General features: G+C 47.4%; 6 protein-coding genes across 6 annotated transcripts; 3 read left to right on the plus strand and 3 right to left on the minus strand.

The window, feature by feature from the left end:
• The first annotated feature begins 38 nt into the window (after nt 1-38).
• On the plus strand, nt 39-2110 carry LOC109483584 (dnaJ homolog subfamily C member 25 homolog). Its single transcript, XM_019786619.1, has 3 exons — nt 39-477; nt 987-1448; nt 1921-2110. The coding sequence occupies exons 1-3, from the start codon at nt 43-45 to the stop codon at nt 2038-2040; spliced, it is 1017 nt and encodes a 338-aa protein (XP_019642178.1). The 5' UTR covers nt 39-42; the 3' UTR covers nt 2041-2110.
• Nucleotides 2111-3786: 1676 nt separating this feature from the next.
• LOC109483537 (tripartite motif-containing protein 2-like) lies at nt 3787-6054 on the minus strand. Its single transcript, XM_019786571.1, has 2 exons — nt 5691-6054; nt 3787-5570 (listed from the first exon to the last, which is right to left on the minus strand). The coding sequence occupies exons 1-2, from the start codon at nt 5965-5967 to the stop codon at nt 3787-3789; spliced, it is 2061 nt and encodes a 686-aa protein (XP_019642130.1). The 5' UTR covers nt 5968-6054.
• A 2152-nt stretch (nt 6055-8206) lies between these two features.
• On the minus strand, nt 8207-10460 carry LOC109483535 (tripartite motif-containing protein 3-like). Its single transcript, XM_019786568.1, has 2 exons — nt 10122-10460; nt 8207-10001 (listed from the first exon to the last, which is right to left on the minus strand). Exons 1-2 carry the CDS (start codon nt 10393-10395, stop codon nt 8212-8214), a joined length of 2064 nt encoding a protein of 687 aa, XP_019642127.1. The 5' UTR covers nt 10396-10460; the 3' UTR covers nt 8207-8211.
• Nucleotides 10461-12016: 1556 nt separating this feature from the next.
• Nucleotides 12017-14377, minus strand: LOC109483536 (tripartite motif-containing protein 2-like). The gene has a single exon (XM_019786570.1). It carries the CDS (start codon nt 14375-14377, stop codon nt 12203-12205), a length of 2175 nt encoding a protein of 724 aa, XP_019642129.1. The 3' UTR covers nt 12017-12202.
• A 613-nt stretch (nt 14378-14990) lies between these two features.
• On the plus strand, nt 14991-17350 carry LOC109483539 (tripartite motif-containing protein 2-like). Its single transcript, XM_019786573.1, has 2 exons — nt 14991-15467; nt 15588-17350. Exons 1-2 carry the CDS (start codon nt 15197-15199, stop codon nt 17348-17350), a joined length of 2034 nt encoding a protein of 677 aa, XP_019642132.1. The 5' UTR covers nt 14991-15196.
• A 1909-nt stretch (nt 17351-19259) lies between these two features.
• Nucleotides 19260-21528, plus strand: LOC109483604 (tripartite motif-containing protein 3-like). Its single transcript, XM_019786640.1, has 2 exons — nt 19260-19641; nt 19780-21528. Exons 1-2 carry the CDS (start codon nt 19354-19356, stop codon nt 21526-21528), a joined length of 2037 nt encoding a protein of 678 aa, XP_019642199.1. The 5' UTR covers nt 19260-19353.
• The last annotated feature ends 425 nt before the right edge of the window (nt 21529-21953 follow it).

Here is a 21953-nt window from a genome sequence, read left to right on the forward strand (position 1 = left end):
CGCGACACGTGACGTTACTGCGAGATCTGGAAACTTCCCGAGATGCCTTGCAAATCCAAGATGGCGCCGCCCTGTTGGAAATTTGCGATTTTCGGTGCAATTTTAGTTGTTTTCTTCCCTGTTTCCATAATGGGGCAGATTCAGGGGCTCTACTGTGGCGAGCAGAACTGCTACGACGTCCTAGGACTGACCCGAGAAGCCACGACGCGGGAAATCGGCAAGGCGTACCGCCAACTTGCCCTGAAGTACCACCCGGATCGAAACAAGGCGGCCGACGCCGAAGAAAAGTTTACACTGATCGCCACCGCGTACGAGACCCTCCGAGATGAAGAGAGCCGGACCGACTATGACGACATGCTGGACCACCCGGAGAAGTACTTCCAGCACTACTACAGATACTACAGACGCCGGGTGGCGCCGAAAGTCGACGTCAGGATCGTGATCGTGGTGACGCTAACAGTCATCTCCGTCATACAGGTGAGAAAACAACAACCCTGGGGGGTCCGGGTGTACACGTCACGCACACAACTTCTGGGACAGGTCGATATGTGTGGTGTGGAAAGTAGGACATTTTACTTAACCCTGTACATTAATGGAAGCCAGGCTGTAACCAGGAAAACCTGCAGCTGCTGGCTCAAACCTTTCTTTAGGGGGCCCAGGTAAAGTTTCCTTGGGGGAAATTACAATGTATGGTGGCATTTGGTGCACAGGAACTGGCCTTTGTAGGCCCGACCCTGGCTACAGGTTAGATTACAGGCTACAGTTTAGCCTATAGGCTACATTGTTTATGATCTTAAGTTCTTAAGAATAGAGAAAAAACAGGACACTGCATGTTTTGGGTTGTTGATGATGGTCAACTTATTCAACTAATTTCTAGGCAGAATGTTATTTAATTAGTCAAACTAAGCAATCTACAGAAGTTACAGAACTAAAAGTAAAAGTAATGAAAGTCAAAACTTAAGTTCATTACTGATTTTGTTCCACAGTACCTTGGCTGGTGGCATCGCTACAACCAAGCCATCTCCTACCTCGTGACTGTCCCTAAGTACCGCACGCGTGCCGTGGACATCGCTAAGGAGCAGGGTCTCATCAACAACAAGAAAAAGGGACGACGCTCCAAGGAAGAGATCAAGCAAGAAGAAGAAGCTGCGATAAGGAACGTGATTGAGAACATGATGGATATCCGCGGGGGGTACAGCAAGCCGAGCGTGTACGACGTTCTGTGGGTAAAACTTGTCCTAAGTCCGTACCACGTGCTGCAGTACGTGTGCTGGTACGCGAGCTGGGTGTGGAGATTCTCAGTGCGCCAGCAGCCCTACGGCAGAGAGGAGAAGCTGTACCTGATGAGGAGAAACATCGGCTACACCGCCACACAGTGGGACGCTGTCGAGGACTCCGTCAAGGAGACGTACCTACTAAAGGGACTCTGGGACAGAAAAGTCTTCTTGGTAGGTTCTACTGGGTTGTATTGTTGCTTGTACATGTATACCCAAAAAAGTCCACTGTCTGCAACAGTGTGAAAACGTACACCTAATAAGGCTATGGTATGGTATATATTTCAAATTGAATGTTATGTTCAACAGTTGTTTCAGCTTTAAGTAAAGCAGTGTTTCTATGCAGTGTGCAACATGCCTAAAAGAAGGGCTTGAATTAGGGGCTCATTTGTGTTTTTGAAGCTCTATAATTTGACAATCACATCAATAGTACATGTATTACTAGTACAGTACTTTTGTCTATGATTCATTTGATACCTTTTTGTCAACTACTACTGCTGATACTGCTACTACTGTTGCCCAAAGTCTGAAAAATGGATCCATCCCATGGTCTATATGTCAGTTAGAACACAGGGAAGATTTGTGTCACCATGTAGTATGACAAAGTTTCTAAATTATTACACCCTCCCTTTGTGTGTTTCTGCAGCAATGGAGAAAAGAGCAGGAAGAGGAGATGAAAGCGAAGCTGGCAGAAGATCCGAAGTACAAGAGATACCGACGGTGGATGAGGCAGGGCGGGGCCAGCAGGATGACGTTTGAGGACTAGTCTGGGGTGTTTGGGAAATGACAGGATATCCTCAGTTGTTAGGAGTCTGTTGTACCCTATACCAGGCTTCAGCAGTGGTTTCAATCTGTCAGTTCTTAGGTCACACCAACTACTGCTGAATCCTGGTAGAGGGTACAAATCATTCCTTGGCTGCTACCAGGCTTCAGAAGCAGCTGGAAAGAGTAGATATTGGCCAAATAGACAGATGACATGCCAGGGGAGTTGGTCCACTAAAGGAGTATATAGGTTGCCATTTGGCATACCAACTCCCCTAGCATGTTATCTGTCTGTTTGGCCAACTTCTACTCTTTCCAGTGGCTTCTGAAGCCCTTTAGAGGCCAAGGGGTCGGCGCAGTATGTAGGCCACACAAACTACTGAAACAAACTCAATTTGTACCTTTTTACCATCACAGTTTAAGTAAAAACAAGCTTGTCTTGTGTGAGCAAACAAACTTTCCAGTCTGGCTGTTGTTTCTTCCTAAGACCAGAGCAGGTTATTGGCAAACAATGCAAGCTTGTTAGTTTTCTCAACAACGATGTTGAAAAGGTCTGATAAGGCTTAAATTCTCCAGGGCTTCGTTCTGTGTGAATTATACAGACCTATGACAAGTGAGGATAACTGAGGATGAGTACAATGTACTGCTGTAGAAGAGTAGAAAAATGTATATTTATATGTCAGAACACTGCCAAAACAATGGAGGTACATTTATCTACAGAAGTAATGCTGCTGTCATGAATGAGGAAAAGGTGTCAGAATTTTTTAAACAGAACTTGAAAGTTTCTTGATCTATTTGCCATCAAGTCCTTTGACAAGTAAGATATTTATTTTCAGAAGTTATTGTCAATGTCAGGACAACTTAGTAAGATGGTGCTAAAGAATAATGATTAACAATCTTTACTCATGCAATGTCTTGTATCTATACCAGGTATGTACAGTATATTGTTATTAGCCACAAGCCATCCAACTGATGAATTGTACATTAGTGACTTTTATTTGGAAAATGTCAAATGTCTCTTACACAATAAGGTTTCTATGATGTTAAAGAAGAACATGCTTGTAGAAAATTATGCTGCAATATAGAGCAGACACTGACTACTGTCTACACTGAGTGGGTAACATTTTTGTATTAACTCACTCAAGGTATATTCTGATTGAGTTTTTCTTTATCTTAAGAACCAAGTTGTTTGTTCTTGTACCAGTCAGCAAAAGATCACAGAACTTAACTGTCTGTATGAAAGAATTGCAATGAGGAGAAAAATCCTGAATAAATTTCCATTGATTAATCCCTCTCCTGTGTTGGTGGTTGTACATAGATCTTGCAAACTACAAAATATAAAGTCCTTTTGCCATCCCTGCCAGTTCTTTCACAAGAAACCGGGTACAAACAGAAGTGTGAGGAAAGATGCATTAAGCCACATAGCTTAATATACTGATGACATCCAGGTCACATCAATTTTTGTCTGCTAGTATTTCGAAAAATGAAAAAAAAAGTTTGCTGTCTTTAGTACTTTAAGTAACAAAACTGGTTGATCAGCATCTAATGTACATCTTTACAATGCCTCGTGTACGTCTCTGCAGCTATGCAGATCTCAAATATCAAACTTCATTTAATAATAAGACTTTCATTGTCATGTCTGGTATTTCTGATCTACATTTATACATCATTCAGCATACGCAACAGGAAAAGCACACGTCAAGAAATATGCTGATGTTGTTCAATGGTGATTGGCTTGGTGAGTCTCCACTCACATGTACCTGTACAGTTCTATACAGTTTCCTCTAAAGCACGCCACTGCTATGTAACCATCAGGAGTCAGAGCGACTCCACTAGCAAACCCCCCTTTGACTGGTCCCACTTTCTGTTTTAAAGTCCCGTCAGGCGCGAACACCTGCACACGGCCGTCTTCTGCGCTACCTACAATGATGTTACCTGCCGGGTCTGTTGTTACACCATTTGGTTTCCTAAATTCGCCATCATTGTCACCTTCCTTACCAAAATCGAACTTCAGGTTTCCGTCCAGGTCAAACGCGAATACTTTGTGTGCGGTCTTGTCTGTGACAAGCAGCACATCACGTGACTCGTCTACAGACACGAACGCTGGCCCCTGTAACTGCCCCTTGCCGATCTCCCGGATGAGGCTCCCGTCAGGCTGTAGGAGGAGACATGATATCTGCTGAGTACGGTCCACCACCACCATACGGCCGTCCTTCAGAACTGTCACGCCGTGCGGATCGTGCATGCAGTCAGGCTTAAGTGTGTTCAAAAGTTCGCCCTCCTTGGAGTAGCGTCTTAAGCCGGAATTCTCGCCCCACGACGTCACATGAAACCGTCCCTCGGAGTCAACATCAATACTGTGTGGATTCTCACCTTCAACTGGGAAGCTACGCAAAGACTGACCCGTGTCTTTATCGAATATCTGAACTCGTTTGTTCCCTCGCTCCACCACTGCGATGTTGCCGTCCTTATCAACAGCGACACCTACCGGCCAGATCAGTTCCCCCACCCCGCTGCCCCCCTCTCCGATTGTCAACACGGGGTTCCCCTTCACGTCAACATCAAACGGACTTCCTGCTACTTGTTGCGAGTTGACCTTGACCTCTAAACTATGGTTACCCGCTACCTCAGGTGTGTACGAGATTTCCCACAAGCCCCTGCTCTTCATCTGTACTTCTGTCGGCAAGTTCTTTCCAGACGGGTTCTTCATCTTGGCTTTGACAGATTTACTGTTCGTAAAACAAGGGCGGCCTTCTTTGTTCAGTGTCGTCAGCTCGGCGACACACTGAAACCCCCGGACTGCCGGCTTTACGGCAACTTTGCACTTCGAAACGTCGACGTTTGTCTTTACGACACCGAAATTGTCAACTTCTTTTTTGACATCAACAACTGTCGTGTTCTCGACGAACTGAAACTCGCTCCAGTCGGACTCCAGGTCCAGTTCTTTTGCCAGCAGAGTTTCCACCCTTGTTTGGACTTGGTTTCCCACCTCCAGAACGTGCACGTCACTTCCGTGTTCTACAGCTTGTTGGCAGAACGTCTGTGCGCTCGTCAGTCCGGCCAACTCGAACTCTATCGCTTCCTTCTTTGCCTGTAGAGCCTTGCCGTCCGCGCGGCACTGTTCGTCAATCTGGCTCAAAATCTCCCCTTCACGCTTCTGCAGAAGGTCGGCAAGTTTGCGGAAGTACGCCTTGGCTTGGTCTGTAGCTGCTTCTTTCGCAGGGATCAAGATAGAAATCTTTCTATCAACTTCTTTCACAGCATCCTGTATTTTCTTCAGACGCGGGTCTATGTCTTGCAGAAGTCCCAGCAGTTCTGCCTTCCTTCTCTGAGTGACAGTGGCGATTTCTACGGGATTGTGATCTTTGCCCGGTCGATGGTCGACCACGGTACACGCCGTGCAAACCAACGCGTTACAGCTCTCACAGTAGAAGACCAGTTCTTGGTTCTTGTGTTTTGGACAGTGTCGCTTGCGATGAAATTTACCTGCGTCTTTTTCTGCCTTGAGGGTTTCTTCAGCGACGACTTCGTGATCTTTCGAATATGGAAACTTACGGTGGTGCAGCGTACATGTCTCACACATTAAGATGGCGCAATCCGCACACCACGACTTCGACACCTCCACGTTCCCCTCGCACACCTGGCACGGCACACCTGGCTCCGCCCCTTTCTTGGCCGCCGCGAAGTCCAGCAGGTTGTTGACATAGAAGTTGGTCCTGAGTCCGTCCACACCTTGGTCTGGTAGTCTGACCGGTTCGCGACAGGTTGGACACTCCAGCGGCTGTTGTTTGGCGGCCCATTCTTGCAGACACTCCCTACAGAAACTGTGCAGACATGGCAGGATTTTGGGGTCCCGGTAGTTCAGCATGCAGATCGCGCAGGTCAGGAACTGCTCGTCAAAATCCTCAGGTGCTGGAAACTTACTCGCCATTGTGTTTGAATACGTTGCAAAGACACTTTACCGCAGTACAATGTGTCCTTCCCTCACTCGGGTCGGGTACACTCAAATTGTTCCTTCTTTCTGAGCTGGGACCTGTATTTACTTGTTGCTGACGTAATTACTATCACATGATACAAAGTCAAGATAAGGGTCAGTGACCGCGTCCTTTGCACCTTACTTCACATGTTCCCCACCTGGCGCACACGTGAACAAGTCTTAAACTGTGTGTTGAAATGACGGACCACAACATTGAATATTTAAGTTCAACTTACTTCTTTTCGCACGGTTTGATCTCAGGCTATGGATTGTGGAAGTTAGTTTCGGTGATCGACGTGACTGATATCTCTTGATCCCAGCAACTGGACGCTGGTGAGGTCTTTTATATGCGTTGTTTGGACATGGAGTTGGGCACATACATAATGGCTATAGTAGATGTGGTAGAAATGAGTTATACCCACACAATACTCTCTGTGATAAGGGATATTATAGTAAAGAACTCAACCATTGGGAACTAGTGAGGTCATCTTATCCTTAAAGCGTTGTTTGAAATTTGGGTTTCATGGGAACATACACCGAATGGCAAGTAGTAGAAATCGAGTTATACCCATACACTTTATAGTGCGCTCTGTGATGAGGGCTATTATAGGATAAAGGTCGCCGCTGGTGTGTTACGCCAAAATTAGTCTCCTGAGCAGGCTCAACACTGGGCTCTTGTCGCACAGAACGATCTCTGGGTCTGGTTCTTGGAAGTTAGTTTCGGTGACGTCACTGATATCACGTATTTACAAAGAACGCAACCATTGGGCGATGGTCAGGTCATTCTTTTCTTAAAGCGATGTTTGAAATTTGGGTTGCCAATATACACAATGGCTAGTACTAGTAGTAGAAATCTAGCCTGGTTACCAAACCTATTATAGCTCCCGAGTCCTTCAGCCTCTCCGCAAATAGGTCTGGACCCGCTTCATTCACAATACGCCCCGTGATAAGGGCTATTATAGGAAAAAGGTCGCCGCTGGTGTTATACGCCAAAGGTAGTCCGTACTCCATAGCAGACGCAATACAGGACATACAGGGATCTTTTCGCACGAAACGAACGATCTCAGTCTGGTTCGTGGAAGCTAGTTTCGGTGACGTCACTCATATCATGTGATTACAACGAACGCAACCATTGGGCGATGGTCAGGTCTTTCTATTCTTACTGAGTTAAAGCCCCGGGATCAATCAATGGACCAATCAATGTGTACTTGGAGGTAGTGTGGTCACCTCCAAGCAGATGTTGGGAGGGGAGATGGTAATGTCTTCTGACTGCCTTGTTTTTCGTACACGCTATTGTCTTTGGCAGGGTTATCTGTCAGAAACAGGGCAATCAGAAGATCGATGTTACGATCTTTCCTCCCAGCGTCTGGTAGAAGACTGTGTAATGATAGCAGATAAACTGTTGTAGGATTCTGGACTTGCTCACCAAGTAGACGTTTTCTAGCCTGCTTTTTTTGGAGATTAGGTGGCTAAACGGTATGCATGCCGGCAAAACTCCTCTGGCCAATGGATACTGTCTTGTCACTGAAAGGGATCTGCTTGGAGATTAGAGACACTCCCAGTTGGTGTGGATTGTATAGTAGGCCATTCTGCTGGGACCTTTGCTTTTATAGTGTTATAATAAAAGTGACAGGCCTGATAGTCAGGATGAGAGTTGAAGAAAGGGACACATGCACAGTAATGTTGCTGTTCTACTCAGGGTTTTTAATGATAATTGTGTCAAGATACAATATGTGTACCTCAGAACTCGCACTGAGGCAGTCACTTTTGTTGCATTTTAATGTCATATTAATGTAAACATTTAATGGTAAAAGCTTTAGCTTTGCTGCTGATAATGATTCATGTGATTTCAATGAAATAACTACTGGAACAAGCATAAAACATATTCATTTAGTGGTCTATTGTATTTGCTCTATAGCATAGCATCAGCGGCCAGCAAATGACATCTGGAACCACAGAACACAAGATTATGGGGTTAACTCCTGCCTGGCTATGTTCACTGTTCACTATATCTTTTTAAACCTTTAACACACATATATATTTTTGAACTAGTTTTATGTATGACTCAACGTTACACTTTGTTCACTTTATGCAAGATTTTAAAACATCAACAAACAAGAAAATGAGTACACTACAACACCTGGTCAAGAAAGATGCTGATGTGCGATGGCGATTGGCCTGGTTGGTCTTGGTCTTGGCTCACATGTACCTGTACAGTTCTACACAATGTCCCTCCCAACACGCCACCGCTATGTAACCATCAGGAGTCAGAGCGACTCCACTGGCATCCCCCCCTTTGACTGTTCCCAGTTTCTGTTTGAAAGTCCCGTCAGGCGCGAACACCTGCACACGGCCGTCTCCTTCGTTACTGACAATGATGTTACCTGCCGGGTCTGATGTTACACCGAATGGACTTTGAAGTTCGCCATTATTGTCTCCTTGTCTGCCAAAATCGAACTTTCGGTTTCCGTCAAGGTCAAACGCGAATACTTTGTGTGCGTCGCTGTCTGTGACAAGCAGCACTTCACGTGACTCGTCTACCGACACGAACACAGGCCCCTGTAACTGCCCCTTGCCGATCTCCCGGATGAGGCTCCCGTCAGGCTGCAGGAGGAGACAGGAGTCTTCCCTTGAACCTGGGCGGTTTACCACCACCATGCGCCCGTCCTTCAGAACTGTCACACCGTGCGGATCACACATACAGTCAGGCTTCAATGTGTTCAACAGTTTGCCCTCCTTGTAGTAGCGTCTTAACCCGTAATTTTCACCCCAGGACGTCACAAGAAACCTCCCCTCGGTGTCCACATCAATACCGAATGGATTCTCACCTTCAACAGGGAAGCTACGCAAAGACTGACCTGTGTCTTTATCGAAGACCTGAACTCGTTTGTTCCCTTGCTCCACCACTGCGATGTTGCCGTCCTTATCAACAGCGACACCTACCGGCAGGCTCAGTTCCCCCACCCCGCTGCCCTCCTGTCCGATAGTCAACACGGGGTTCCCCTTCACGTCAACATCAAACGGACTTCCCGCCACTTGTTGCGAATTGACCTTGACCTCTAACTTATGGTTACCCGTAACTTCAGGTGTGTACGAGATTTTCCACAAGCCCCTGCTCTTCATTTGTACTTGTGTGGCGACGTTTGTTCCAGACGGGTCCTTCATGCTAGCTTTGACGGATTTACTGTTCGTAAAACAAAGGCGGCCTTCTTTGCTCAATGTCGTCAGCTCGGCGACGCACTCAAACCCCCGGACTGCCGGCTTTACAGCAACTTTGCACTTCGAAACGTCGACGTTTGTATGTACGCCACCGAAATTGTCAACTTCTTTTTCGACGTCAACAACAGTCGTGTTCTCGACGAACTGAAACTCTCTCCAGTCGGACTCCAGGTCCACTTCTTTTGTCAGCAGAGTTTCCACCCTTGTTTGGACTTGGTTTCCCACCTCCAGAACGTGCACGTCACTTCCGTGTTCTACAGCTTGTTGGCAGAACATCTGTGCGCTCGTCAGTCCGGCCAACTCGAACTCTATCGCTTCCTTCTTTGTCTGTAGAGCCTTGCCGTCGGCTCGGCACTGTTCGTCAATCTGGCTCAAAATCTCGTCTTCACGCTTTTGCAGAAGATCGGCAAGTTTGCGGAAGTACGCCTTGGCTTGGTCTGTGGCTTCCTCTTTCGTGGGGACTAACTTTGAAATCTTCCTGTCAACTTCCTTCACAGCATCCTGTATTTCCTTCAGACGCGGGTCTATGTCTTGCAGGAGTCCTTGCAGCGTTTCTTTTCTCGCTTGAGCAACAGTAGCGATTTCTACGGGATTGTGATCTTTGCTCGGTCGGTGGTCGACCACGGTACACGCCGTACAAACCATAGCTTTGCAGCTCTCACAGTAGAACTCTAGCTCGTACTTCTTGTGCTTGTCGCAGTGTCGCTTACGGTGGAATTTACTCATACCTTCTTCAGCCTTGAGGGTTTCTTCAGTGGTGACCTCATGATCTTTAGAAGATGGAAACTTACGGTGAAGCAGTGTACATGACTCACACATTAAGATGGCGCAATCTGCACACCACGACTTTGACCCCTCCACGTTCCCCTCGCACACCTGGCACGGCACACCTGGCTCCGCCCCTTTCTTGGCCGCCGCGAAGTCCAGCAGGTTGTTGACGTAGAAGTTGGTCCTGAGTCCGTCCACACCTTGGTCTGGTAGCCTGACCGGTTCGCGGCAGGTTGGACACTCCAGCGGCTGTTGTTTGGCGGTCCATTCTTGCAGACATTCCCTACAAAAGCTGTGCAGACATGGCAGGATTTTCGGATCCCGGAAGTTCAGCATGCAGATCGCGCACGTCAGGAACTCGTCGACAAAATCGTCGCTCGCCATTTTACTTGCCATCTTGATTTTGAACGATTGTAGAAGTAACGAAAGTCTTGTTTGGTAAAATGTCACTTGTCTTTGGTCCACTTCTTGCCGCACGGAACGATCTAAAGTGTCTGGCTAGCTGGAAAGGGGAAGTGCTAGTTTCGGTGACGTGGTTTATATCACGTGACTAAAAGAACTCAAAACCATTGGACGCTGGTGAAGTACTTCTTTAGTTTAAATGTTGGGTTGGGCACAAATACAACCGCTCAGCTACTAGTAGAAATGAGCCATATTCACGCAAGGTCGAAGGTTACCGCTGGTTATGATAACGTTATGCCTAAGGCTCCGAGAGGACTGGGCTGGGTCTTTTTAAGGGTGAGTGCTTATATGTGGCCACACTTATTCAATTATATGGATGACATCTTCTGGGCACCTGTACCCATACAGACAGCTAAGTTCTGTGGTCTTTAGCTGACTGGTACAAGAACGACCAACCCCTTATTTCACCCCACCAGGGCATGTCTCTGAACTGTGTGGAGATGTCGCTGTCCCGTGTGTTTGAGAGCGGACAGGCGTACGTCGCGCTGTCCCGCGCACGCAGACTGCAGGGTCTCCGCGTGCTCGACTTTGACGCCAAGTGCGTCCGCGCCAACCCGGACGTGCTACAGTTCTACCAGAGGCTGAGGAAGCAGCAGAGACTGATGCAGGCTTCCATGGACAGATATGTGGACAAGGAGAATCAGCAGCCTACTTGGTAGCAGTTATCTTCAAGCAGATCGTTTTTGAACCTCCATTTTTTTCGGACACACTAATAGTTGTGGTGTCAAATAGGTGTCAAATTCATCAGCAAACGCTAAGTAGAGAATGATGCAGGCTTCCATGGACAGATATGTGGACAAGGAGAATCAGCAACCTGCTTGGTAGTAGTTATCTTCAAGCAGATGTTTTTAAACCTGTTTTCAGACAAACTAGTTAAGTGTCAGATACGTGCGGACAGCCTGCTTTGTAATAGTGTAATATCTCCAAGCAGTCTCATGTTTTCTAACTGTCCTTTCTTTGGGCACACTACTAGTGTCTAGTATGAATGTATGATGCTATGATATTTCCCCCAAATGGATTAGAGACAAGCACTTTGGGGTTTGTGTAATGATGGCAGATAAACAGTTGGACAGAAGCTCAGAATTGGCCTCCTTTTGGAGAACACAGTCTACTAGTTGGGGTGGACTGTATAGTAGGCCATTCTGCTGAGACCTTTGTTTTTGTAGTGTGGAATAAAAGTGGCAGGCCTGATAGCCAGGATGAGAGTTTAAATGAGGGACACACACAGTACTGTTGCACTTTTACTCAGGGTTTTTAATGACAATTGTGTCAAGAATACATTTGGTCTACCTTAGGACTCGCACTGACACAGTCACTCTTGTTGCATTTTAATGTCATCATAAAAGTTTAATAGTGAAAGCTTTTGCTTTGCTGCTGATAATGATTCATGTGATTTCAATGAAATAACTACTGGAACAAGCATAAAACATATTAATTTAGTGGTCTAATGTATTTGCTCTACAGCATATCATCAGCGACCAGCAAATGACATCTGGAACCACAGAAAACAAGATTATGGGGTTAACTCCTGGCTATATATATGTTCACTGTTCACTATATCTTTTTAAACCTTTAACACACATATATATATTTGAACTAGTTTTATGTATGACTCAACGTTACACATTGTTCACTTTATGCAAGATTTTAAAACATCAACAAACAAGAAAATGAGTACACTACAACACCTGGTCAAGAAAGATGCTGATGTACAATGGCGATTGGCCAGGTTGGTCTGTGCTCACATGTACCTGTACAGTTCTACACAATGTCCTCTAAAGCACGCCACCGCTATGTAACCATCAGGAGTCAGAGTGACTCCACCGGAATATCCCCCTTTCACTGGTCCCAGTTTCTGTTTGAAAGTCCCGTCAGGCGCGAACACCTGCACAAGGCTGTCTCCCGCGCTACCTACAATAATGTTACCTGCCGGGTCTGATGTTACACCTTTTGGCATTTGAAGTTCGCCATCATTGTCTCCTTGCCGTCCAAAGTCGAACTTCAGGTTTCCGTCAAGGTCAAACGCGAATACTTTGTGTGCGACCTTGTCTGTGACGAACAGCACATCACGTGACTCGTCTACCCTGACGTAGCGTGGCACCCGTAACTGCCCCTTGCCGATCTCCCGGATGAGGCTCCCGTCAGGCTGCAGGAGGAGACACGACTGCTGTTTGTAGTCCGCCGCAACCATGCGGCCGTCCTTCAGAACTGTAACGCCGTGCGGACCGCGCAAACAGTCAGGCTTAAATGTGTTCAAAAGTTTGCCTTCCTTGGAGTAGCGTCTCAGTCCGTAATTTTCGCCCCACGACGTCACAAGAAACCTTCCCTCGGAGTCCACAGCAATGCCGAGTGGCTTCTCACCTTCAACAGGGAAGCTACGCAAAGACTGACCTGTGTTAACATTGAAGACCTGAACTCGTTTGTTCCCGCGCTCCAACACTGCGATGTTACCGTCCTTATCAACAGCGACACCTGCCGGCCAGCTCAGTTCCCCCACCCCGCTGCCCTCCTGTCCGATAGTCAACACGGGGTTCCCCTTCACATCAACGTCAAACGGACTTCCTGCTACATGTTGCGAGTTGACCTTGACCTCTAACTTATGGATACCCGTAACCTCGGGTGTGTACGAGATTTCCCACAGGCCCCTGCTCTTCATCTGTACTTGTGTCGGCAAGTCCTTTCCAGACGGGTCTTTCATGTCAGCTTTAACGGCTTTATTGTTTGTAACACTCTGACGACCCTCTTTACTCAGTGTCGTCAGCTCAGCGACGCACTGGAACCTCAGGACCGCCGGTTTTACAGCAACTTTGCACTTCGAAACATCGACGTTTGTCTTTACGCCACCGAAATTGTCAACTTCTTTTTCGACGTCAACAACAGTCGTGTTCTCGACGAACTGAAACTCGCTCCAGTCGGACTCCAAGTCCAGCCGTTTTGTCAGCAAAGTTTCCACCCTTGTTTGGACTTGGTTTCCTACCTCCAGAACGTGCACGTCACTTCCGTGTTCTACAGCTTGTTGGCAGAACGTTTGTGCGCTCGTCAGTCCGGCCAACTCGAACTCTATCGCTTCCTTCTTTGCCAGTAGAGCCTTGCCGTCGGCTCGGCACTGTTCGTCAATCTGGCTCAAAATGTCCTCTTCACGCTTTTGTAAAAAGTCAACAAGTTTGCGGAAGTACGCCTTGGCTAGGTCTGTGGCTTCTTCTTTCGAGGGGACTAACTTTGAGATCTTGATGTCAACATCCTTGACAGCGTCCTGTATTTCTTTCAGACGCGGGTCTATGCTTTGCAGAAGCCCTTGCAGTTCCGCCTTCCTTCTCTGAGCGACAGTGGCGATTTCTACGGGATTGTGATGTTTGCCCGGTCGGTGGTCGACCACGGTACACGCCGTACAAACCAAAGCGTTACAGTTCTCACAGCAGAAGACCAGTTCTTGGTTCTTGTGTTTTGGACAGTGTCGCTTGCGGTGAAATTTACCTGCGTCTTTTTCTACCTTGAGGGTTTCTTCAGCGACGACTTCGTGATCCTTCGAATATGGAAACTTACGGTGGTGCAGCGTACATAAGTCACACATTAAGATGGCGCAATCCACACACCAAGACTTTGACCCCTCCGCGTTTCCCTCGCACACCTGGCACGGCACACCTGGCTCCGCCCCTTTCTTGGCCGCCGCGAAGTCCAGCAGGTTGTTGACGTAGAAGTTGGTCCTGAGTCCGTCCACACCTTGGTCCGGTAGCCTGACCGGTTCGCGGCAGGTTGGACACTCCAGCGGCTGCTGTTTGGCGGCCCAGTCTTGCAGACACTCCCTACAAAAGCTGTGCAGACATGGCAGGATTTTGGGGTCCCGGAAGTTCAGCATGCAGATCGCGCACGTCAGAAACTCCTCGTCAAAATCGCTGGTTTCCATTTTACTTGCCATCTTGATTTTGAACGATTGTATAAGTGACTAATACTGCGTAAGCCTTGTTTGGTATCTAAAACCACCACTTGTTTTCTGTTTCGCTCTTCTCTCTCACCGTCTGGTTCTTAGAATTCAGTTTCGGTGACGTGACTGATATCACGTGACTGTGTGTGACTCGCAACCATTGGCCGCTGGTGAGGTCATTTATATGCGTTGTTTGTAACGTACGACGCCTACGCGAAACCCAGATTGCCTCTTTATGAAATTTAGGTGGCCAGGAAGGTAACCTGGTTACCAAACCTATTATACTATAGCTCCCGAGTCTTTCACCCTCTATTCGGAGGAAAGATAATAATAGCATCTTCATGTCCCAATACCAATGCTGTGAAATGGTGTTTGGTGGATTCATATGTTTCCTTTTGTTGTTGTTTTTTTATCTGGTTACGCTTCCCAATCTAAAAAAAAGATAGGTCTGAGGTGGTGGTGGTGCGTATCTGGCCCGTATTGTGATGTAAGGCTAGCTAGTTCAAACCAGACATCAATAAACGTGGCAAGACCTAAGGCACTATGTAGGTATATTTACCCCACCCGTATCCCACCCCGCCCAACCTGAAAGATCAGAGGTCACGCGCACTGCCTGATGGATCAAGTTTGAAAAGAATGTCGTCAGCAGGTATCACCTAGCAACGTGTTTGCCTTTGTCACATGATACGAGTGAAACCAACTTCCAAGAAGAAATTTGCTCGAGCCGATCGCGAATCACTCCGTTGTTAAGGGCTGAAATTGTCGACTACGTTCGGTCAAGAACGCTAACTCTTTGAGTTCTAACACTACAAGATGGCGAGTCTCATGCCAGACGATTTTGACGAGGAGTTTCTAACGTGCGCGATCTGCATGCTGAACTTCCGGGACCCCAAAATCCTGCCATGTCTGCACAGCTTTTGTAGGGAGTGTCTGCAAGAATGGGCCACCAAACAACAGCCGCTGGAGTGTCCAACCTGCCGCGAACCGGTCAGGCTGCCAGACCAAGGTGTGGACGGACTCAGGACCAACTTCTACGTCAACAACCTGCTGGACTTCGCGGCGGCCAAGAAAGGGGCGGAGCCAGGTGTGCCGTGCCAGGTGTGCGAGGGGAACGTGGAGGGGTCGAAGTCGTGGTGTGCGGATTGCGCCATCTTAATGTGTGAGTCGTGTACACTGCTTCACCGTAAGTTTCCATATTCAAAAGATCACGAAGTTACCGGCGAAGAAACCCTCAAGGCTGAAGAAGGTATGAGTAACTTCCACCGTAAGCGACACTGCGACAAGCACAAGAAGTACGAGCTAGAGTTCTACTGTGAGAGCTGCAAAGCTTTGGTGTGTACGGCGTGTACCGTGGTCGACCACCGGCCGGGCAAAGATCACAATCCCGTAGAAATCGCTACTGTTGCTCAAGCGAGAAAAGAAACGCTGCAAGGACTTCTGCACAGCATAGACCCGCGTCTAAAGGAAATGCAGGATGCTGTGAAAGAAGCTGATAGAAAGATTTCTATCTTGATCCCTGCGAAAGAAGCAGCTACAGACCAAGCCAAGGCGTACTTCCGTAAACTTGTTGACTTTTTGCAAAAGCGTGAAGAGGTCATTTTAAGCCAGATTGACGAACAGTGCCGAGCCGACGGCAAGGCTCTACAGGCAAAGAAGGAAGCGATAGAGTTCGAGTTGGCCGGACTGACGAGCGCACAGACCTTCTGCCAACAAGCTGTAGAACACGGAAGTGACGTGCACGTTCTGGAGGTGGGAAACCAAGTTCAAACAAGGGTGGAAACTCTGCTGACAAAAGAAGTGGACCTGGAGTCCGACTGGAGAGAGTTTCAATTCGTTGAGACAACGACTATCACGGACTTTGAGAAAGAGGCAAAAGATTTGGGTGACGTCTATACAAAGGTCGACGTTTCGAAGTGCAAAGTTTCTGTAAAGCCGGCATTCCAGGGGTGTGAGTGCATCACTGAACTGACGACACAGAGCAAAGACGGCCGTCTTTATGTCACAACCAATATGAAGGACCCGTCCGAGAAGAAAGTCCCGATACAACTACAGATGAAGAGCGGGGGCTTGTGGGAAATCTCGTACACACCTAAGATTTCTGGTAATCATACGTTAGAGGTCAAGGTCAATTCGCAACAAATGCCAGGAAGTCCGTTTGATGTTGACGTGAAGGGGAACCCCGTGTTGACTATCGGACAGTACGGCAGCGGGGTGGAGGAACTGGACGGCCCGATAGGTGTCGCTGTTGATAAGAACGGTAACATCGCAGTGGTCGAGCGAGGGAACAAGCGGGTTCAGATATTCAATAAAGACACAGGTCAGCCTTCGCGTAGCTTCCCTGTTGAGGGTAAGAATCCACATAGTATTGATGTGGACTCCGAGGGGAGGTTTCTTGTGACTTCGTGGGGTAAAAATTACGGACTAAGACGCTACTCCAAGGAGGGCGAAATTTTGAACACATTCAAGCCTGACTGTATGCACGGCCCGCACGGCGTGACAGTTCTAAAGGACGGCCGCATGGTGGTGGCGGATGGCAAGCAGAAGTCGTGTCTCCTCCTGCAGCCTGACGGGAGCCTCATCCGGGAGATCGGCAAGGGGCAGTTACAGAACCCAGCGTTCGTGTCGGTAGACGAGTCACGTGATGTGTTGTTTGTCACAGACAAGAGGGCAAACAAAGTATTCGCGTTTGACCTTGACGGAAACCTGAAGTTCGATTTTGGCAGACAAGGTGACAATGATGGCGAATTTCAAGAACCAAAAGGTGTAACGATAGACCCGACAGGCAACATCATTGTAAGTAACGCAGGAGACGGCCGTGTGCAGGTGTTCGCGCCTGACGGGACTTTCAAACAGAAAGTGGGACCAGTCAAAGGGAGGCATGCCAGCGGAGTCGCTCTGACTCCTGATGGTTACATAGCGGTGGCGTGCTATAGAGGACATTGTGTAGAACTATACAGGTACATGTGAGCGGAGACCAACCTGGCCAATCGCCATCGCACATCAGCATCTTTCTTGACCAGGTGTTGTAATGTGATGTTTATAATTTCCTTTTTGCTGTTGTTTTAAAATCAAATCTTACATAAAGTGAATGATGTATAACTTACCATTACAAATGGCTTATATGATATGTTAAAGGTTTTAAATGAGTGAACAAAGCCAGGAGTTAAACCGTGGTTCTAGATGTTATTTGCTGACAATGCTATGCTATAAAGCAATTATGATAGAGCTCAAATAGGTTTCATGCTTGTTCCAGTAGTTATTTTATTCAAGTCACATGAATCATTATCAGCAGCAGAGCTAAAGCTTTAACCATTGAATTTTCATATTAATATGACATTAAAATGCAACAAAACTGACTGTTACAGTGCAAGTCCTGAGGTTGACAGAATGTATCTTGACACAATTATCATTAAAACCCTGAGTAAAACACCAACAGTGCTGTATGTGTCCCTCATTTAAACTCTCACCCTGGCTATCAGGCGTACCGAATTATAAAACTTAAAACCATAAAACCAAAGGTCTCAGCAGAATGGCCTACAATCCATCCCAACTAGTAGTGTCCAAAAAAAAGGCCAATTCGGAGCTTTCTCCCAACTGTTTATCTGCTATGATTACACAAACCCCAAAGTGCTTGTCTCTAACCAGACATTTGGAGGAAATATCACAGCATCATACATTCATACTTACTCTAGAATACTAGACACTAGTAATGTGCCCAAAGAAAGGAAAGTTAGAAAACATCTGCTTGGAGATTATACACCATTACCAAGTGAGCTGCATGTTCTCCCTGCCTATGTATCTGTCAGTGGATGCCTGCATCCGCCCTGCTTAGCCTCTTCTGATTGCTCAGATTCTAAAACATATCCCTCCTGAACCCACTAGTGTATCAGAAAAACAAGGTTAGGAAGTCCCCTCCCAACATCCACTTGGAGATTACAACGGTATTACCAAGCAGGTTGCTGGTTCTCCTTGTCCACATATCTGTTCATAGATGCCTGCATCAGTCTCTACTTAGCATTTGCTGATATTTGACACCTAAACTATTAGTTTGTCCGAAAAAATGGACGTTCAAAAACATCTGCTTGAAGATAACTACTACCAAGCAGGTTGCTGATTCTCCTTGTCCACATATCTGTCCATGGAAGCCTGCATCAGTCTCTGCTGCTTCCTCAGCCTCTGGTAGAACTGTAGCACGTCCGGGTTGGCGCGGACGCACTTGGCGTCAAAGTCGAGCACGCGGAGACCCTGCAGGCTGCGTGCGCGGGACAGCGCGACGTACGCCTGTCCGCTCTCAAACACACGGGACAACGACATCTCCACACAGTCCAGAGACATGCCCTGGTGGGGTGAAATAAGGGGTTGGTCGTTCTTTTACCAGTTAGCGAAAGACCACAGAACTTAGCTGTCTGTAGGAAAGAAGCGCAATGCGGAGAAAAATCCTGAATAAATGTCCTTTGATCCGTCTCTTGTCATGGTTGTTGTACATGAATCTTGCAAACTAAAAAAAAAGTTCTTTTGCCATCCATGTCGGTTCTCCCTGGGCCGGCACAAGAAATCGGTTTGGGGATACGGGTGCCCAGAAGATTTCATCCATATAATTGAATACGTGTGGCCACATATAAGCACTCGCCCTCAAAAAAGACCCCGCCCAGTCCTAGAGCCTTAGGCATAACGTTAACATAACCAGCGGTAACCTTCGACCTTGCGTGAGTTTGACTCATTTCTACTAGTAGCTGAGCGGTTGCATTTGTGCCCAACCCAACATTTAAAGTAAAGAACGACTTCACCAGCGTCCAATGGTTTTGAGTTTTTTTAGTCACGTGATATAAACCACGTCACCGAAACTAGCACTTCCCCTTTCCAGCTAGCCAGACGCTTTAGATCGTTCCGTGCGGCAAGAAGTGGACCAAAGACAAGTGACATTTTACCAAACAAGACTTTCGTTACTTCTACAATCGTTCAAAATCAAGATGGCAAGTAAAATGGCGAGCGACGATTTTGTCGACGAGTTCCTGACGTGTGCGATTTGCATGCGACATTACAGGGCCCCCAAAATCCTACCATGTCTGCACAGTTTCTGTAGGGAGTGTCTGCATGAATGGGCCACCAAACAACAGCCGCTGGAGTGTCCAACCTGCCGCGAACCGGTCAGGCTACCAGACCAAGGTGTGGACGGACTCAGGACCAACTTCTACGTCAACAACCTGCTGGACTTCGCGGCGGCCAAGAAAGGGGCGGAGCCAGGTGTGCCGTGCCAGGTGTGCGAGGGGAACGTGGAGGGATCGAAGTCGTGGTGTGTGGATTGTGGAATCTTAATGTGTGAGTCATGTACGCAGCTTCACCGTAAGTTTCCATATTTGAAGGATCATAATGTCATCGCTGAAGAAACCCTCAAGGCAGAAAAAGACGCGGGTAATTTCCATCGCAAGCGACACTGCCCAAAACACAACCAAAAACTGGTCTTTTACTGTGAGAACTGTAACGCGTTTGTTTGTATGGCGTGTACCGTGGTCGACCATCGCCCGGGCAAACATCACAATCCCGTAGAAATCGCTACTGTCGCTCAGAGAAGGAAGGCGGAACTGCAAGGGCTTCTGCAAGACATAGACCCACGTCTGAAGGAAATACAGGATGCTGTCAAGGAAGTTGACAGGAAGATTTCAAAGTTAGTCCCCTCGAAAGAAGCAGCTACAGACCAAGCCAAGGCGTACTTCCGCAAACTTGCCGACCTTCTGCAAAAGCGTGAAGAGGAGATTTTGAGCCAGATTGACGAACAGTGCCGAGCCGATGGCAAGGCTCTACAAGCAAAGAAGGAAGCGATAGAGTTCGAGTTGGCCGGACTGACAAGCGCACAGACGTTCTGCCAACAAGCTGTAGAACACGGAAGTGACGTGCACGTTCTGGAGGTGGGAAACCAAGTCCAAACAAGGGTGGAAACTCTGCTGACGAAAGAAGTGGACCTGGAGTCCGACTGGAGCGAGTTTCAGTTCGTTGAGAACCTGGCACTTGTTCACGTAGAAAAAAGAGTTCTTGACATTTTCGGTGGCGTAAAGACAAACGTCGACGTTTCGAAGTGCAAAGTTGTAGTAAAGCCGGCAGTCCAGGGGTTTAAGTGCGTCGCTGAGCTGACGACACTGAACAAAAAAGGCCGCCCTTGTTTTACAAACAGTCGAGCCGTCAAAGCTGACATAAAGGACCCGTCTGGCAAGAACGTCGCCACAAGAGTACTGACAAAGAGCAGGGGGTTGTGGGAAATCTCGTACACACCTAAGGTTACGGGTAACCATAGGTTAGAGGTCAAGGTCAACTCGCAACAGGTGACAGGAAGTCCGTTTGATGTTGACGTGAAGGGGAACCCCGTGTTGACTATCGGACAGAAGGGCAGCGGGGTGGGGGAACTGAGCTGGCCGGTAGGTGTCGCTGTTGATAAGGACGGTAACATTGCAGTGGTGGAGCGCGGGAACAAACGTGTTCAGGTCTTGAATGCGGACACAGGCCAGTCTTTGCGTAGCTTCCCTGTTGAAGGTGAGAAGCCATACGGTATTGCTCTGGACTCCGAGGGGAGGTTTCTTGTGACGTCATGGGGCGAAAATTACGGGTTAAGACGCTACAACAATGAGGGCAAACTTTTGAACACACTGACGCCGGACTGTATGCGAAGCCCGCATGGCGTAACGGTTCTGAAGGACGGGCGCATGGTTGTGTCGAACGGCACACAGAAGTCCTGTCTCCTCCTGCAGCCTGACGGGAGCCTCATCCGGGAGATCGGCAAGGGACAGCTACAGGGGCCAGTGTCCGTGTCGGTAGACGAGTCACGTGGTGTGAAGTTTGTCACAGACATGATCGCACACAAAATATTCGCGTTTGGCCTTGACGGAAACCTGAAGTTCGATTTTGGCAGACAAGGTGACAATGATGGCGAATTTCAACAACCAAGAGGTGTAACAACAGACCCGGCAGGTAATATCATCGTAAGTAACGCAGGAAACGGCCGTGTGCAGGTGTTCGCGCCTGACGGGACTTTCAAACAGAAACTGGGACCAGTCAAAGGCGGGCATGCCAGTGGAGTCGCTCTGACTCCTGATGGTTACATAGCGGTGGCGTGTTGGGGAGGACATTGTATAGAACTGTACAGGTACATGTGAGCGGAGACCAACCAGGCCTGTACATCAGCATCTTTCTTGACCAGGTGTTGTAATGTACTGTTTATTATTTCCTTTTTGCTGTTGTTTCAAAATCAAATCTTACATAAAGTGAATGATGTATAACTTCACATTACAAATGGCTCAAGTTAAATGCTTATATGATGTGTTAAAGGTTTTAATTGATAGTGAACAAAGCCAGCAGTTAAACCAGTAACTTGTGTTCTGTGGTTCCAGATGTTATTTGCTGACAATGCTATGCTATAGAGCAAATACAATAGACTACGAAATTAATATGTTTTATGCTTGTTCCAGTAGTCATTTTATTAAAATCACATGAAACATTATCAGCAGCAAAGCACCATTTAACTTTTATGATGACGTTAAAATGCAACAAAAGTGACTGTTACAGTGCGAGTCCTGAGGTA

Source organism: Branchiostoma belcheri, unplaced genomic scaffold (assembly GCF_001625305.1).
Source record: "Branchiostoma belcheri isolate BF01 breed outbred unplaced genomic scaffold, Haploidv18h27 scaffold65, whole genome shotgun sequence".
Classification (NCBI taxonomy): Eukaryota; Metazoa; Chordata; class Leptocardii; order Amphioxiformes; family Branchiostomatidae; genus Branchiostoma; species Branchiostoma belcheri.

Excerpts from the sequence above, each read along its gene's own strand:
- LOC109483537 (XM_019786571.1), bottom strand. The coding sequence starts at position 5,967 with ATGGCGAGTAAGTTTCCAGCACCTGAGGATTTTGACGAGCAGTTCCTG. Across the intron at positions 5,571-5,690 it reads CAAGAAAGGGGCGGAGCCAG|ATCACGAAGTCGTCGCTGAA; the intron begins GTGTGCCGTGCC and ends CATATTCGAAAG.
- LOC109483536 (XM_019786570.1), bottom strand. The coding sequence starts at position 14,377 with ATGGCAAGTAAAATGGAAACCAGCGATTTTGACGAGGAGTTTCTGACG.
- LOC109483535 (XM_019786568.1), bottom strand. The coding sequence starts at position 10,395 with ATGGCAAGTAAAATGGCGAGCGACGATTTTGTCGACGAGTTCCTGACG. Across the intron at positions 10,002-10,121 it reads CAAGAAAGGGGCGGAGCCAG|ATCATGAGGTCACCACTGAA; the intron begins GTGTGCCGTGCC and ends CATCTTCTAAAG.
- LOC109483584 (XM_019786619.1), top strand. The coding sequence starts at position 43 with ATGCCTTGCAAATCCAAGATGGCGCCGCCCTGTTGGAAATTTGCGATT. Across the intron at positions 478-986 it reads CAGTCATCTCCGTCATACAG|TACCTTGGCTGGTGGCATCG; the intron begins GTGAGAAAACAA and ends TTTGTTCCACAG. Across the intron at positions 1,449-1,920 it reads GGGACAGAAAAGTCTTCTTG|CAATGGAGAAAAGAGCAGGA; the intron begins GTAGGTTCTACT and ends GTGTTTCTGCAG.
- LOC109483539 (XM_019786573.1), top strand. The coding sequence starts at position 15,197 with ATGGCGAGTCTCATGCCAGACGATTTTGACGAGGAGTTTCTAACGTGC. Across the intron at positions 15,468-15,587 it reads CAAGAAAGGGGCGGAGCCAG|ATCACGAAGTTACCGGCGAA; the intron begins GTGTGCCGTGCC and ends CATATTCAAAAG.
- LOC109483604 (XM_019786640.1), top strand. The coding sequence starts at position 19,354 with ATGGCAAGTAAAATGGCGAGCGACGATTTTGTCGACGAGTTCCTGACG. Across the intron at positions 19,642-19,779 it reads AGCCAGGTGTGCCGTGCCAG|GCAGAAAAAGACGCGGGTAA; the intron begins GTGTGCGAGGGG and ends GAAACCCTCAAG.